The sequence below is a fragment of the Sinocyclocheilus rhinocerous genome, unplaced genomic scaffold (assembly GCF_001515625.1).
Source record: "Sinocyclocheilus rhinocerous isolate Xijiao unplaced genomic scaffold, SAMN03320098_v1.1 scaffold789, whole genome shotgun sequence".
Lineage (NCBI taxonomy): Eukaryota > Metazoa > Chordata > Actinopteri > Cypriniformes > Cyprinidae > Sinocyclocheilus > Sinocyclocheilus rhinocerous.
The window spans coordinates 2,782,755-2,798,417 of NW_015667306.1; the positions used below are offsets into that span (position 1 = coordinate 2,782,755).

General features: G+C 38.4%; 1 protein-coding gene across 2 annotated transcripts in view; it reads right to left on the reverse strand.

The window, feature by feature from the left end:
- Positions 1-4,018: 4,018 nt before the first annotated feature.
- The window catches only part of LOC107733684 (leucine zipper putative tumor suppressor 2 homolog), a 61,392-nt gene continuing 49,747 nt past the window's right edge, over positions 4,019-15,663 (reverse strand). The window contains exons 3-7 of one of the 2 annotated variants that reach the window (XM_016545416.1): positions 7,105-7,638; positions 5,613-6,185; positions 5,241-5,510; positions 4,341-5,163; positions 4,019-4,304 (exon numbers count right to left, since the gene is read on the reverse strand). In XM_016545416.1, the coding sequence (XP_016400902.1) occupies positions 4,384-5,163; positions 5,241-5,510; positions 5,613-6,185; positions 7,105-7,611 (2,130 nt within the window). In that variant the 5' untranslated portion in view covers positions 7,612-7,638 and the 3' untranslated portion in view covers positions 4,019-4,304; positions 4,341-4,383. Of the gene's footprint in view, positions 5,164-5,240; positions 5,511-5,612; positions 6,186-7,104; positions 7,639-15,663 lie in introns of both variants that reach the window. The other variant, XM_016545415.1, reaches the window with a different exon arrangement.

The following is a 15,663-nucleotide window of genomic DNA, read 5'->3' on the forward strand; positions in this document are numbered from 1 at the left end:
GTACAAAAATGACAGTGGTGAGAAAACAGCAGTTTAAGGAGTAGTTCACCCAAAAGTGAAAATTTGCTCAAGATTTACTCCTTTAGCTTCAGATTTACCCTCAAGGCATCTAAGATGTAGATGAGTTTGTTTCTTAATTGAAACAGATTTGGAGAAATAACATAACTTGAGAAATGCTCATCAATGGATCAGTGAATGGGTGCCGTCAGAATGACGAGTCCAAACAGCTGATAAAAACATCACAGTAATCCTCAAGACTTTAGTCTGGATAATCTGAGGGTTAGTAAATTATCAGCAAATTTTCTGCATTTTTGGGTGAACCATTCCTTTAAGAAAGCATCTGATCATAGCGAAGTGGATATGTTTGCACAAGCTCTGCAATTTGGCACTCCAGTCAAGTCGTGTCATATTTACATAGCTTTATACAATAGATAAAGCAAGCAGATTTACAGTACTAAACATGAAACAAACAGTATCAGTGTCACTTTCAATTAGAATTGCAACTTCAGCTCTCCAGTGTGTTCATGTTTTTACTCATGTCTGATCTTGACAGCCTGAACAGAAGAAATGAACAGAAGAAGATTTCACCATCAAAGAAGGCAGAGCCCCAGAGCACATTTATCTACTGTATTACATAATCGCCATGGACCAATGGTAGTTTAAAGGTGTTTACAGCTGAAGCAAACTTTTCAGTCAAGCTACTTTGAATTCCTGAAACAAACTCTAACTAACATTACGCCTGATTTTGTTCAAAATGACATCACACCAGTTCTTGAATTTAGCTTGAAGTATATCGGGGCCTTGGGGCTGCAGGGTATAAACGGTGGACACTTGCTTGGTTTGAAAGAGAAATCATGCCATCATGTCCGGTCCCTGAGCAAGAATCCAAAAATGGGCTTCCAGCAAGTGCTATTGGCCATTCACAGATGCTGACCTTTTCCCTTCCTGTTGAGTTATTTGCTTTTGAATCTATTCCTTTTCTATTTTCAGTTCATTCTATAAAATCTAATAAAACAGTCATAACTCATCATTTCCACCATTAAAGGATCTGAAACCCTGTATAAACATGTGATATTAAGGGTTTCTATTTTTGGTTGCGGTTTAAGCCTGGAGCTAGATAAGAGCGCACTGGCATGACATGCTGATAATCATAAGTCATAACACTACCCATCCATCCGGGTTACAGTTATGCCTGAGAGAGATTACACACAGCCACAGTATGGATTGAGATTGAGATTAGGTCTTTTTTTTTCTTTTAAATTGCTGGTTTGGTTTAGTGAATGTCTGGGGGATTATTACAAATGAGGATCCATGTCTCAGTTCACATCCTGTGCTCTAAGAGAATTTCTATTTTTGGCAACTTATGCTTATACTTAGCATTTTTTATATTTGTGCCTTAAAGCTGCACATATGGACTGTGCAATTAAGATCTAAACGTTGTGATGATTGTAGGATCAGTGTTATATACTGAACGTTTTTCTCTGTAGGCCTACGCATCTGCAAAGCATCTGGTCTGCATTTTTGCAATTTGTTTTATTACAAAAGTCATTGTGTGATTATAAATAAAAGGGTTAAATATTGCCGGCTTCCATTGTGTATGCTCTTTCGACTCTAATTCTGATTCTAAATGATAAAGTACACATTATTAAAGATACGCTATTGTAACCTCTAGTGGTTGAAGCATAGAACTACAAGTTAATGCGGAGGAACATTGTTTTGATTACGCGAGTTGTGCTTTGGTTATTCTACGTGGAAGAATTTGACTGTTTTAAGCGCACGGGTGTGCCTGATCGAATTTAAAGAGGTCATATGATGCGATTTCAATTTTTCCTTTCTCTTTGGAGTGTTACAAGCTCTAGAGGATTTAAGGATTAAAGAAAGACGATATATGACAAATATAACAAATATAATTGTTTTAAAATAACATTACAAATGCGTGCCAGTGTGCTGACATTAAAATTAACCATCAAGATTTCATATCAGTTCAGGAAAAAGGGTGTAAACCGTTTTAACTCGGCTAGTAGGCTATTTATAGACAAACATACTAGTAGTACTAGTAAAAAGTACTAGTAGTAACTGGTTTGGAGTTTGGCATTGTTACCAGCATTTACCAACATTGTTTTGTGAACCCAGTCAATGCTCAGAAAATGTGATGCTTTGTAAACTAAAACCAAGCTGGTGTTGATTCATGTTTTATTACACACACTGTCACTTTCCCTTTTTGTTTGCAAACTCTTTTCAGTTAAAGGTTCATTTGTTGTAGCTTCAAGCTACACCTTCCACCAATAGTAGCCACCCTGTTTACCTTTATTTGATGTAAACACGCAGGGAGGAATGACAGAAACATGCAGTTTCTTGCGAAATCTGTTTTGACAGTTCTAAAATTATTATAGGCTCACTGTAGTAATAAGGGTAGGGCACAAAAAATTGGAAGATGTATTCATGGTGTACTTGCGTTATTATACAGTAGTTCTTCAACATGCATTTCTAAACATTTTATAATTAGAATATGAATATAATAGGTTAAACGAAGCTCTAAAAATGTAAAATAAAATTGTTGACTTTATTTTGAAAATTTTGTTGTAAATTTTCAAAAACACCAGACTCAAAATGAGGCAACTTTCTATAATTAAAAACACTTTTTTACAAGAAATATACAATAGGAAAATATACATACATGACTACAAAGACTACAGATTGACAAAGGAAACATACACAAGCACATACATGAGGGCAAAAAGATTAAACGTTAATTTGCTTTGGTCTATTCACAGTGGTTACACCTTCAAGATATTTTGTGTGTTGTAAAAACAAATATATTGAATATGTCAATAATATTACAATATGAGGAATATTTACACATGTATTTTTTAGGGGAGTGATTGACATGTCAGGAAGAAATGCACAGGACATTGTCCAGGGGTAAGAGAGCTCTTCGTACACTAATAACATATCTGTGCTACAGAGATGAACCTGACAACATGAGGGATGATAATCTGAGCAGAGTGAGAAAAATATGGCATCATATCTTCTGATTCTCAGGTAGTCAATGATCAATGTAGATAAAAATGAACAGAAGCAATACAAGACTAGACTAATCATAAACAGTGAACCATTCTGGCCAATACTGAAATTAATCATTTGGCCTTGAATGAAAAGAATATTAAGATGATTATCACATAAATAAAGTGTCTGCTTTACTGTAAGATCATTGAGAGTATATTACACTGTTTTGTAAAAAAAAAAAAAAAAAAAAAAAAGGGAAGCACTGAGTGAAAATGCAACAAAACTGCAGATTCTGTGACTTAACATGAGATGCTCAATAGAGTGCCTCCAAGTCTCTTCCCATCAGTGTTAATGCTGGTACAATGGGCGAGGCAAGTAGTGTGCTCTGTACTATATAGGATATGATAAACTCCATGAAACCCTTAGCCTACATGCTGTATTTCCTCCCATTGGTCTTTTAATCTCATAGCCATATCAGTATATTTCGTTGAAGGGACAGTCTTTTCTGGTTGGATTACATTAATTGAGGCTGCCAATTAAGTAATTGAAGTAATCAAATGAATCTCAAATAACTGCATACATCAATATTTGTTGAGAAAAAAATCCAAATATGATAGCAGGCATGTAAAGTATTGAATGGACGTTCGTAATTTTTTTTATTTTGATATCATTAAACATAAGCCCATCATTGGTCTGCAGTTCACATCAACCCATTTAGAAACTGGATTTGTCAATCTGCCCAAGGTAGTTCACAAAGGACACATTCTAGCATTCGCTCTATGCTACAAATGTCTTTGGCCATTATGTCGCATCCTGCTGTTTATGTCAACATCTTACACTTCAAAGTAGTTGAACTTTAAAAATAACTTGAGAGCCCTGCACATCTGCACCACTGCGTAGATGCTTTTGAATGGAAAAACACGTCTTTTGTGAACTTCCTGTGTAAAAAAATTCACATTTCAGGTCAACGGGGGATTAAATGCGATATTTTTTGCGTGACTTTTTAAAAAAATTTTTTAGAATTAAGCTAAATTACAGCCCTAGTTGTACTATAGGGGTTTGTCAGGAACAAAGCACCATCTTTGAGGACATCCTTCCCTTCACCAGTGGCATCAATTAACTGCTGTTCACAGTCATTGTACATTCATCTGAAGTCCCTCACAGGTTTCCGAGGCAGGAAGTGATCATATAGATGTCTAAATACAAACGTTCCATGTTTTACTGGCCTCCGCAGACATCACAACAATAACTTGCCTTGAACATAAGTCTTTCTGAAATAGTGTGGAGAAGCATGCCAAATGACACTGCAGTGAAGGCCAGTGCTCCTCACACAAGCACAGTGGAAATTCATTTTGCGATGGCAGAGTGAGATGTGGGTTAGATTTCAGTGGCAGTGATCTCCTCGAAATGGATCTCATTGCTACGCATGTCAAACTCCTCCATGTCCCTGTTCTCCAGCTCAAGACTAAGTTCCCTCATCACACGTTCTAGGTCTCGGTTTCTGCGGTACATCTGGATGTAGTTCTGCTGCAGCTGCTTCTGGTAACGGATCACCTTGTCTTTCTCCTCCTGCCACACCCTGCGTTCATCTTCAAAGGCCTCCAGCTGGTCCTCACTCCGCCTCCTCTCATACATCAGCTCAGCCCGCAGTCGGTCCACCTGCTGACGGAGACCGTGAAGCACATCCACACTCTGACGCTGCATCTTCGCTTCATCGCTCTCGTATGCTAGAAACTGCTCTTCTCTGCCGTTGTCCCGGAAAGCAGGGCTAATCCCGTGTACAATTCCTCCACGGCTTTGGGGAAGGGGCAAGCTCATGCATTGACCCTTAGAAGGAAGAGTTTGGGACGGATGCACTGCCAGGGCCTCTTTAAGACGGAGGGACTCTTCCTCCAAACGGCCCACCTTCTCCCGCAGGAGCTCCGCTTCGCTTTTACGACGCTGCAACTCATTCTCGCAAACTTCAAGTTCGAGTGTACGAGTGCGGGCTGTGGCGTGGGCTTCCTGCGAGCGAGCCTGGCTAGCTTGAAGCTCCGAACGAGCCTCTCTCAACTGGGCCTTTAAAGCAATAATCTCGCTGGCCTTCTGGCCAAGATCAGCCTGTACGTCCTTCAGCTGCTGCTTCAGCAGAGAGATCTCACCTGACTTCTGACAGACCTGCAATACAGAAGCATTCAAGTTCATTGAATGTAATTATTGCTCTTTGCTAGATCTAAATGGCTACTAGGTCTTACCTCCCACTTTGTCTCTTCTAGACGAGGACCTAGCTGAGTCTGCTCCTTCTCAAAAGAGGCACATCTCTTCTCCAACGCCTCCCGTTCCTGCAGCAGTTGGGAGAAGTCCTCTTGCAGTTTCTTCTTCTCCTGCTGCAGCTGAAACACCTGCAACTGCATGACCTGTTGCGCCCGCTGTGCCTTCAGCTGCACCTGCTTCATTTTTGATGCACAGCTCTGCCGAAGGTCCTCCAACTCTTGCTCGCAACGCTTCTGTTTCTCCTCATACACCTGCATGGAAAAGATACATGATTTTACTTACGTTGTATCCACTGTATCTAACAATTCCCTGTCAAATGGCACTAATAGCTGGTAGAAAACTGTGATTGTCACCTGACAGATGGCTGCCTCGTTCTCATCCAGGTTGTCCCTGAGTTGCTGCAGCTCCAGGTCTCTTTCCCTCAGCTTCTCCTCAAGTTCCCGAATGACGCCTTCATACCCTTCTCCTGGAGCCGGGGAGCGGCCACACGATCCGCTGTCTGAGAGGGGCTGGCCACGGCCACTTAAAGACCCCGTGCTCTTACTGGATGATGACCGACCACTGTCGGAGTTAGAGTGTCCGTGGCCACCGCCGGAGCGTGTGGTTTCCATGTGCCCGGTGGGTACCTCGCTCTGTGCCAGGCTGTACCCTGTGCTGCTGTAGGTGGGTAGGCTGGAGAGTGAGTTGCGGCCTGAGTCAGACATAGTGCAGGACTGGCTACTCCGCGCGTTGCGCCCCCCACTGTAAGAGTTACGCTTCTCTGTACAGCCAAACCCTGCTCCAGTGCCAGGAAGTAAGAGGTTGAGGCTGCCCTGGCTTTCAGACAGACTGCCCCCTGACCGTGGAGACAGGTATTGCACGGAGTTGCGATTCTTGGGCACAACAGGCTTAAAGGCAGTGGGACGGATCAGTATCTTCTCCATACTCTGTGATCAAAAGTAAATGGTATTTTAACTAAATACACATGTATTTAGACTAAAACGCTAACTACAGTGCAGTTCAAAACTTTGGGGTTGGTAAGATTTTTTATTTTTTTGAAGAATATGTATCAAAAATACAGTAAAACAGCAATATTGTGAGATATTGTTACAATATAAAGTAACTATTTTGTGTTTTAATATATTTTAAAATATAATTTACTCCTGTGATGGAAAAGCTGAATTTTTAGTATCCATTACTCCAGCCTTTAGTGTCACATGATCCTTCAGAAATCACTCTAATAGGACGATCTGATGCTCAAGGAACATTTCTTATTATCAATGTCATTATCCATTTCTTTATAGAAACCATGCTTTTAATTTTAAGAATTCTTGTTGAATATAAAGTTAAAAGAACTTTTTTGTAACATTATAAATGTCTTTACTGTCCTTATTGTGTCTTTGCTGAATAATTATTTTTTCAATAAAAAATCTGGCTGACCCCAAACTTTTGAATTGTTATGTATTTACATAATAAAGCATGAAGCCAACAACAGCAACCACTATTTTGGTTAAAGGTGTAACTGAGGTGTCATTGAATAAATGTGTACAGTAAGTGATGGCATATTGACATATTGCAGTGATTAAAGGCTCTCTTCGATCAATAGAAATGAATAGCCAATTAGATGTACTGCCCACTGTGTGTAATGAGCATCAGCAAAACTACTGTTCTTTACAGTAAAACAAATGAATGAGACCTTGACAGTATAACAATGGGCAGAATTTTGAATTAGTTACTAAAATAAATGGTCTAGTTAAAAACAATAAATGTGTAGCCTGTACTACTTTTAAAGCACTTGTGCTTATTCTTGTTTGATCTATAAGGATTTTTCTTTTATGTGTACCTCGCAAACACCCCCAGACTCACCTTTTCCAGCCTGCCTGACACTGGGACGAGTTTGGGAGGAGGGCCACCAATGTTACCATTCATGCCTCTGTTATCAGGAGGCTCTTCGGTATCACTGGACGGGCTGCACGTGGTCACATGATTATCATTCCAGTCGCCCACTGGTTCGTCACTCAAATAGCCATAGTTGCCATTGCCAGCAGAGATGAGGGCAGAGGACCTGTTCTTAGCTGGTAGAGGAGGCTGGCTGGTGAGAAGCTGCTCCTGTGAGCTGGCGCTGCGCAGCGTGCCCTCTTGCTGTCTGAAGCAGCTCGTAGCTGGTGTGGGTTTGCGATACTTGCCGCCAAAGTCGCTGGCAGCTCGGCAGTGACGCTCCTGGTAGGTACGTCCAGAGATGAGGCTGCTGACAGAGCCCATGGTGCCTGTCGCGGCTACAGTGGCGGAGTGAGACACTGAGCAGCACTGCTGAATGTCAGCGCTGGGTTTGGGGTGATCAGTGGGCACAGGCAGTGCCTGAACTAGAGCCATGGCGAACACACACCCAGGACACACACTCTGAGGACAGAAAAACAGGAAGACAAGGAATTAAGATTACTGTCTAGATGGGCTGATTGTCATGTAACCTTTAAAATGGATCATATAATTTTAGGTCATATAATTGCACAGTTTTTGATTTCAAACACAAAAGAAATTTGAATCTTTAGACATGGCCACTTGACCAAAGTGGTGAAATTTCTCCCTGTAACTTTACACAATATTGCCACAGAATGAGATCATGGTCTTATTACAGGTTTTTGAATTTAAGTGCCTTGAGTTATTACAGCAATCTGTGGTTAAAGACCACATGATATCAAAATTCAACTTCCGTAGCCTTTAGTCAATGTCTGTTTTTTTTGAGACCATCTATATTGTACACTGTAAAAAAACATTGTCATGTCATCTAATATATTATTAGTATATAATTACTAATTAGTTAGCAATTATATATATATGTATATATATATATATATATAGCAATCACAATAACTGCCATTTCTACTCTTTTTCCCCATCCCATTTGAACTGCAGGTTGTGATTTAATTTTAAAATTTTTAGTAGTTGGACAAAGGCTATTGGTCATTTAAACAAAAGGATGATATGTCCCACCACAGTTTACTGTTTACATAGGAATTTGCTAATTACAGATCCTAGGGCTGTTCATGTATTATTATTATTATTATTATTATGTAATTATAATATAAATATAATCAATAAAAAAAATGCTTACAAGGGCAAAATGGTAATGGTGCCCTTTGCAGGGATTGAACAGCATCCTTTAAACTTTGATACTAGTGGGCACTAACATACTTGTCCATCTCACCAAAGACACTTTTCCTTAATAATGTTCTACTATTACATGCCATAACTGTACAGCCCTTAGTTAGCACAGCATAAAATGAATGAGCAATGTAACAGCTCAATTAAAAACAGATAAGCAAGCATTAGCAGTGAGTTATGTGTTTGTGAATCAGTGTTAGAGTTTAATTCTCGGATGGGCATTGAGGGGTATATATTTAGCCTGCTGCAGTGTGCTAAGAGCAGTCTGACCATGTGGAATAATCTGCAAAGAGCCTGCTAGTCCAATCAATTACACACACCCTCAGTGCACTTCTGAACACACTCCCAATGCACTTCAAAGAGCCACATGCAGGAGGAACACAGTCTTGAGTCGCCAGGAGAGATCAGACTGCACTCCCATCCCAGTGACCTCTCTGCCACCGGGACAGACAGGCAAAGAGAAAGCCAGTGCCAGTCTGACTCAGACTTCTCATAAGACATTCCTTGTTCTGTTCACTCATCCACATGCAGCCCCCCACATGCCATTTTAGCTGAGGTTTGAATTCTGATGATGTCAAAGTAGCAGACTTAAGCATGGGAGGACAACGTTTCTGTTGTCTCAACCTTCCCTTCCTGTCCATCATACCATTTTACCATGTACCATTACCGTCTGTGGGGAAGAATTCATATTTGGGTGAATACCTGATGATCTTATGGCCTTAATAAACCAATATGGACCTATTTAACCCTTATTATTAATATTTTTCTAACTACTGGAACTGTACATCCCTACCTTAATTCACTCCTACAAGTGTATACTCTCTCCTGCCAGCAACTTAATAAGAGATGCCTTTTTGTTCCTTCACACCGAGGCACAAAGTCACTCTCCAAAACTTTCACCCTATCTGTTCCTCTCTGGTAAAATGAGCTGCCAATCTCCACTGCTGAGATCACTTCTTTCAAGAAGCAGCTGAAGACACAATCCTCATTTTTCCTTTGGATTTCTACTCAACCAACTGCATGAGGTTCATCCTGTGATGCTTTTTAAACAGTATTGCAGGAGTTCACCTGTATGCTGACCACTAGTTGGCTTCTTTTATATAAGTATATGGTCCAAATATAACATAACATAACATAACATAACATATAACATAATATAATATAATATAATATAATCAATTTAAAAAGTTAAAAAAATATTTTATGTTACATATATTCACCATGGGCCCCCTGGAGTACCTTGAATGCTCTAGGATAGACACTTCTTGTCTAAAAGGTTGGAGGGTAGATTCTGCTCCGTTCCTCTAAATAAATCCAGGTGCATACTGACATGGCAACAGGAATTTCTCTGTCACAGCTGAGAATGTGGATATTAATATTAATAGCAGAGTACTTGGATAAAACAGTGCCTTGAATGAGATTAAACATAAAGTTTGAGAAAGAGGAGAAAGAGGGATAGCGTGACTCCCTGAGAGTAACAGTTTCCAGGGCGGCTCTCTGCGAGTGCTTACGCACATGGTTCCACTAACGTGGCTATCAGGTATTTCTGCTTCAGCGCTTCTTATAAAGTATGTTCCTGCAGCCAATCCAGATCTCTAACTGCACTGTGGCTCTGCTGCAGGGCACAACAATCAGTCCTTAATGTAAACAAACTCCAACTATGACAAAAAACAACAAGCAACTAATTGTACAAAAGTGTTTATACTGGTCCAGTGTTTGAGGACATTCAGGCTCAACTTACTCTGAGAGGCATTGTGCACAATTATAATTACCTGCTCAAATCTGAATTTCTTGTGTGACTGTTTCATCACACTGATTCTGTTGTTTCATATCTAAATGACATAAAATTGCCTAAATTTCAACCTGACTCTTCAAACTGAAGTCAAATTGCACAAAAAAAATAAAAATCACATATCCATTTCCATTTTCAGAATTTAAAATGTCAGATTCAGAGTGATTTTAGCTGTTCACTCAACAATAAATCTGACACTTGAGGGGAAAACGATTTGGGCTGCAATCTTAAGAGTGTGTCCAAGAGCAGAAAAAGACAAGGTTTTTCTTCGTTTTCAATCGTGCTGGAATCATCATGAATCACTTCACTCTTTTTAAGCTCTCTTCAACTTAATTCCACCCCCTCCTCAAAGCCAGTCCTTCCCCTTTGTTTAAACCCAACCTACACCATTCCCACCCAGATTCCAACTGTTACCCTAAAGTTACCCAAAATGAGCTGCATGGCCTCCAAACCACTCACAGAGCCTCAGTACATCCTGCACCTCATACAAACACACTAACCCAAACAGATCCCTGGACATTCTCCCACAGCCTGTGATGATATAATGAGAGGATCCCCTCAGGATCAGCACCTTTCAACCCTGTGAACTTCAAACCAGCTGGTCAGAGACCCGTCCTCTGCTGAATGACCCCCAGATATCTCTCCTCAGTTCCTCCTCAGTGCAGTCTGAGATCTCAAAGGCTAATTATGTTGCGCTCCTCCATCTCTGCTAAGGTTACTGAAATTCCTCTTCCATATAAACTCCCTCCAACCCCTAACCAGCCGTGTGTGAAAACTATTCACTTTGGTTTTGTTTTGTTATATATTGTCTAATCTTTTGAAACTTAAAGGGGTCATCGGATGCAAAATTCCCTTTTACATGTTGTTTGAACATAAATGTGTGTTGGCAGTGTTTGCACACATCCACCCTATAATGATAAAAATCCACTCAGTGTTTTTTTTTAATCCCTATAAATAATATCCCCTTTCTCAAATCAAGCCGTTCTCAGCTTCTTGGTTGTGTGACATCACACAGACCCAAGCCCCTCCCACGATTGTTGATTGACACTGGTGTTTTACCTATGTAGACAAGAATGACTCCTAAGCGATTGAGGTGTTTTGTTATTGGATGTAATAATGAAGATAGCAGTCGTTATTTACTCTTGACATCTGAGCCGCTGAAGACACAGAGGATTACCTTTGTTTTTGAACCCCATCTACCTAAATGCGTTTATGTTCGCGCGAATCATTCGTGATCCAGCCTCACCTACAGAAGAAGTGAGTACCAGGTTTTTTTATGAATCTTTGCTAATTGCCTTTCCTAATAACGTGCTAGTTAGCAAGTTCCACGGCTAAAGTAAACAGTCTCTCAGAGCACAGAAGAGAGGGGCGGGGTGAGCAGAGCTCATTAGCATTTAAAGAAACATGCACCAAAACCGGTTGCTGTGTGCAGAGCTGTTTTTGACAGGGTTAAAAGGGTGTTGTTTTACACTACCATTGAGAAATTTTAACCAAAGTATGTTATAGACTTTTCATTAAGACCCTAAAGAATCAAATCAACTTGTGGAAAATGGGCAACTGAAGACCCATTTAAAAATCATTTTGTGAAATAATTTCATTAAAAAATGTTTTTATACTCGTCTTTAAAAAATGCCACTTTGATATTTGATCTAATTTGATGAAAAATATAATTTACGACATATCACCTTTCTAATAAATAAATAAATATATGCAACTATATATTTTAGATATATTTTATTATCTGGACAATATTTTGTTTCTATTAAGTTGACATTTTTTCTTCCCACAATTAGAATAGTTAGAAACATAAAACTGGCTGTAAACTAAATTCAATAATTGTGATTGATATTATGATTTCTCACTAGCCTTTAGAAAGCAGCACAACACTGTCAAATTCTGTAAATACCTATTTTATATGATGTATTTAATTATATTATTTATACATCATATTGCATTATGCATTTTTAATTATGTATTTTTATATTATTTTTTATGTATTATTAACATAAATGTATTATTTACCAGATACAGGCAGTGTTATTTTAGTATTATTGATATACAGTAATATTACAGTATTTATTAATATTTTGAATGGACTTTTTTATATTTTCAGTTTTCATTTTAGTTTTAGTAATTTTGTGATGTGCTTTTGTAAATTTTATTTACAAGTATTTCTTTAAAAAGTATTTCTATGAAGCATTATTTTTTTTAAATATCAGTTTTAATTTTAGTCATTTTATTACTTTAAATTAAACTTATTTCAGCCAAGATTTCAGATTTTTGTTTGTTTTTAAATTATAATATAATGAAAATTAAATGAAAATTAAATGATTAATATATTGAAATTGAAATTTATATAATATAATAATATACAAACGCAAGCATCCTTCTCACTCTCGCTCAGTCTTCTTTGATCTCTCCTGTCTCGACAGTGAGAGAATAGTGCATCTCTCTGCTGCAGGTGTTTCTAATCAAATTCCACAGTGAGGTGGCTGGTGGCTGAAATCTCGTTATGATAAGTCTTAATAGCGCCTCTGCCGCTGGAAAGGATTAGTGGCGAGGTGTGAATCCCCTGGGAATCACGGAGCTTCTCTGTGGAGTCTGAAGCAGAATAGGATGGAATGCCAGCATTGAGCCTGGAACCCAGCAGAGCTCCAAATCTCCGGGCAGAAATCCCTAAAGTCTTAATCACATTTGGTCTCTGTTTGGTTCAAGGGTGTGAAGATCCCGATCAAAGCCTCTTCCCATGGAGACGTTAGACATGACATTGTGGCATCCAACACCAAAGCCTTTGTTCTGATAACAGCAGGCTTTTCCCATAACTGTGCAAGTATCCTCCTCACTTCACCAGAAGAGGCCAAGTGAATTAGCTAATTTAAGATTTTTGTCATGCAAATCTATCAAGACCATTTTCAAAGTACCCCAGACAAAACGTAATAAACATTACATTACATAACCCTCACATGCACATGAACATCCAGAGAAACACGGGAAACTAGAGAGAAGTGGAAGCAGCACAAAGGAAATGCTGACCTCATCTACTACCTCATCTGACTGTTGCAAATGCACAAACACATGCTCATTAACTCTGTGTGTGCGCTCCCCAAAAATAGAGAGGACAATGCAAAGTACATGCTTGGATAAATATGGCCCATGAAAAGTAGACAATTAATCCACAAGAATGACTCCTTGTGCTCTAAACAGGGAAATGTGAGAGCTGCATAGTCTCTGTGCACTCAAGTGATAACCATAAAGTGATCAGTGAAACTTATGATATTGTGTTTACGGATTATGAGGCCTCCGGCGGAACAGGAACATCTGAGGACTGAAGCAGTCAACTGTGTTTATTTACATTATTAAGGGATCTCTGTGCCCTGATGACCTTCTAGTCTTTCTCATTGGTCACTCTATCCATTCCTTTAGTTTCTTTTAATCATTCTTCTACCTTCCTGCTCTCCTTTGAGTCGCTCATATTCATTCCGTAAAGGAATGTCCCGGGTTCATTACAACTTATACAGCATTTGTTGCATAATGTTGCCTGTAAACCTGGTACATTTTGCACAATGGATATTAAGAAGGAAGGAACGTAATTTTCTTGTTTGCATGGAACTGTGGGTAGTTTGACAGACTGTTTGTTGTCTTGAATTAGGAAAATGTAAACTTGTTGTTTCTTTTGTGAATGTCTGCATACGTTCATGATGTACAACAACAACAACAGCCATTTTCTACATGTTTATCAGATATCTGGCAGTGATATTCTAGCATTTACAGCATTTTTTTAATTTATATTTTATAGCATTTTAATATTTGAAATTAACTTTAATTTTTCATATTTTCAGTTTTCATTTTTGTTAAAGTTGTAATTATTTTGTTATGTGCTTTTGTCATTTTTACTATTTTGAAAAATATTTTTACATAAATTTTATCATTTTTTATTTTCAGTTTTAGCAATTTTAGTACTCCAACTTATTTAATTTATTTTTAAGTTAGTTTCTAATTTTTTATTAATTTTTTTAGTTTTTTTTTTTTAGTTTTTCATCCAATATTTATGTTTTATTTGATTTCTGCTTTATTTCATTCACTGAAAACAAATTTTCATATTTTTTTAGTTAACAATAACAACACTAATGTCTGTCATGAAAAGGTTTTTGTGCCCACAGTAGTAGTCCCACCACAAAAAATGGAGATTTAGACTTTAAATCAGTGAATTAATGTAAGAGCTTTTACACTGTTTACTAGAATATTTTTTTAGTTAACAATAACAACACTAATGTCTGTCATGAAAAGGTTTTGGAGATTTAAAATGGAGATTTAGACTTTAAATCAGTGAATTAATGTAAGAGCTTTTACACTGTTTACTAGTTCCTTTGGTTTTACTCCTCAGTCACAATTGTGTCCTCTCATCATCTAGCACTAGATCCCATTTCTCCCACATTTAAACATGTTACATGTATGTGAGTTATAGATATGCATCAGTGTCCTGTTCTAGTCACACGTTCAGACCCCCCAGAGAGCTCTGACCGGTCGCTCTGCAGCCTGCGGCCCCGCTCCAAGACTTCCTGCCAGCTGCACTGTTATTGTCCCCTCTATCAGTTAACACACACAATGATACAAAAACACTCGGTTACATTCACAAACACACTGAAAAAAGACCACGATCACGTGACTGCAGCAGAAAACTCACTAACACACTGTTAGTGACCTGAAGGACCTACTTTGAAAAACATTAGGTTGCTGCAATTACAAGGTGTGCGTGTGCTCATTAATTATTCATATATGGAGAGTAATTGAAGCAGTAATTAGGCTTAATTAACAGAGTCTTTGTTATTTAGGATTAAGGAAATTAGTAATTTACAGTTACCACAAAAAGCCAAATGGCACAATCAGTTAGCCTTAGCTGTCATACATTTAAAGGGTCATATAAGTTCAGTCAATAAATAAAAAGCATTTCACTACAGCATAAAAACTTTGCAAAGTGCTTTTATTCTTCGAGTCTCTGACTGCCCTAAAATGGCACCTGTGAATTCATTAAGGTGAGACAAACTGTCCTAACTGGAGATGCCAATGGGATCCAGACTGCTATAAATGAGTTTAGTAATGAATGCCACTGCAACTACAAACTATGAGATCTTAGCATTTTTGTCATATAGTGTTAAAGGTATAGTTCATCCAAAAATGAAAATTCTGTCATCCAGACCTATATGACTGTCCTTCCTCTGCTGAACACCAAAGAAGTCATTCTGAAGAATGTTTACTAACTAAATAGTTTGACTTCCATTATATGGCCAATATATATACTATATATAGACTATATGGCTATATATACATATTTACATTTACATTTAGTCATTTAGCAGACGCTTTTATCCAAAGCGACTTACAAATGAGGACAATGGAATCAACAAAAGAGCAATGATACGCAAGTGCTATAGCAAGTCTCAGTTAGCTTAACGTAGTACACGTAGCAAGGT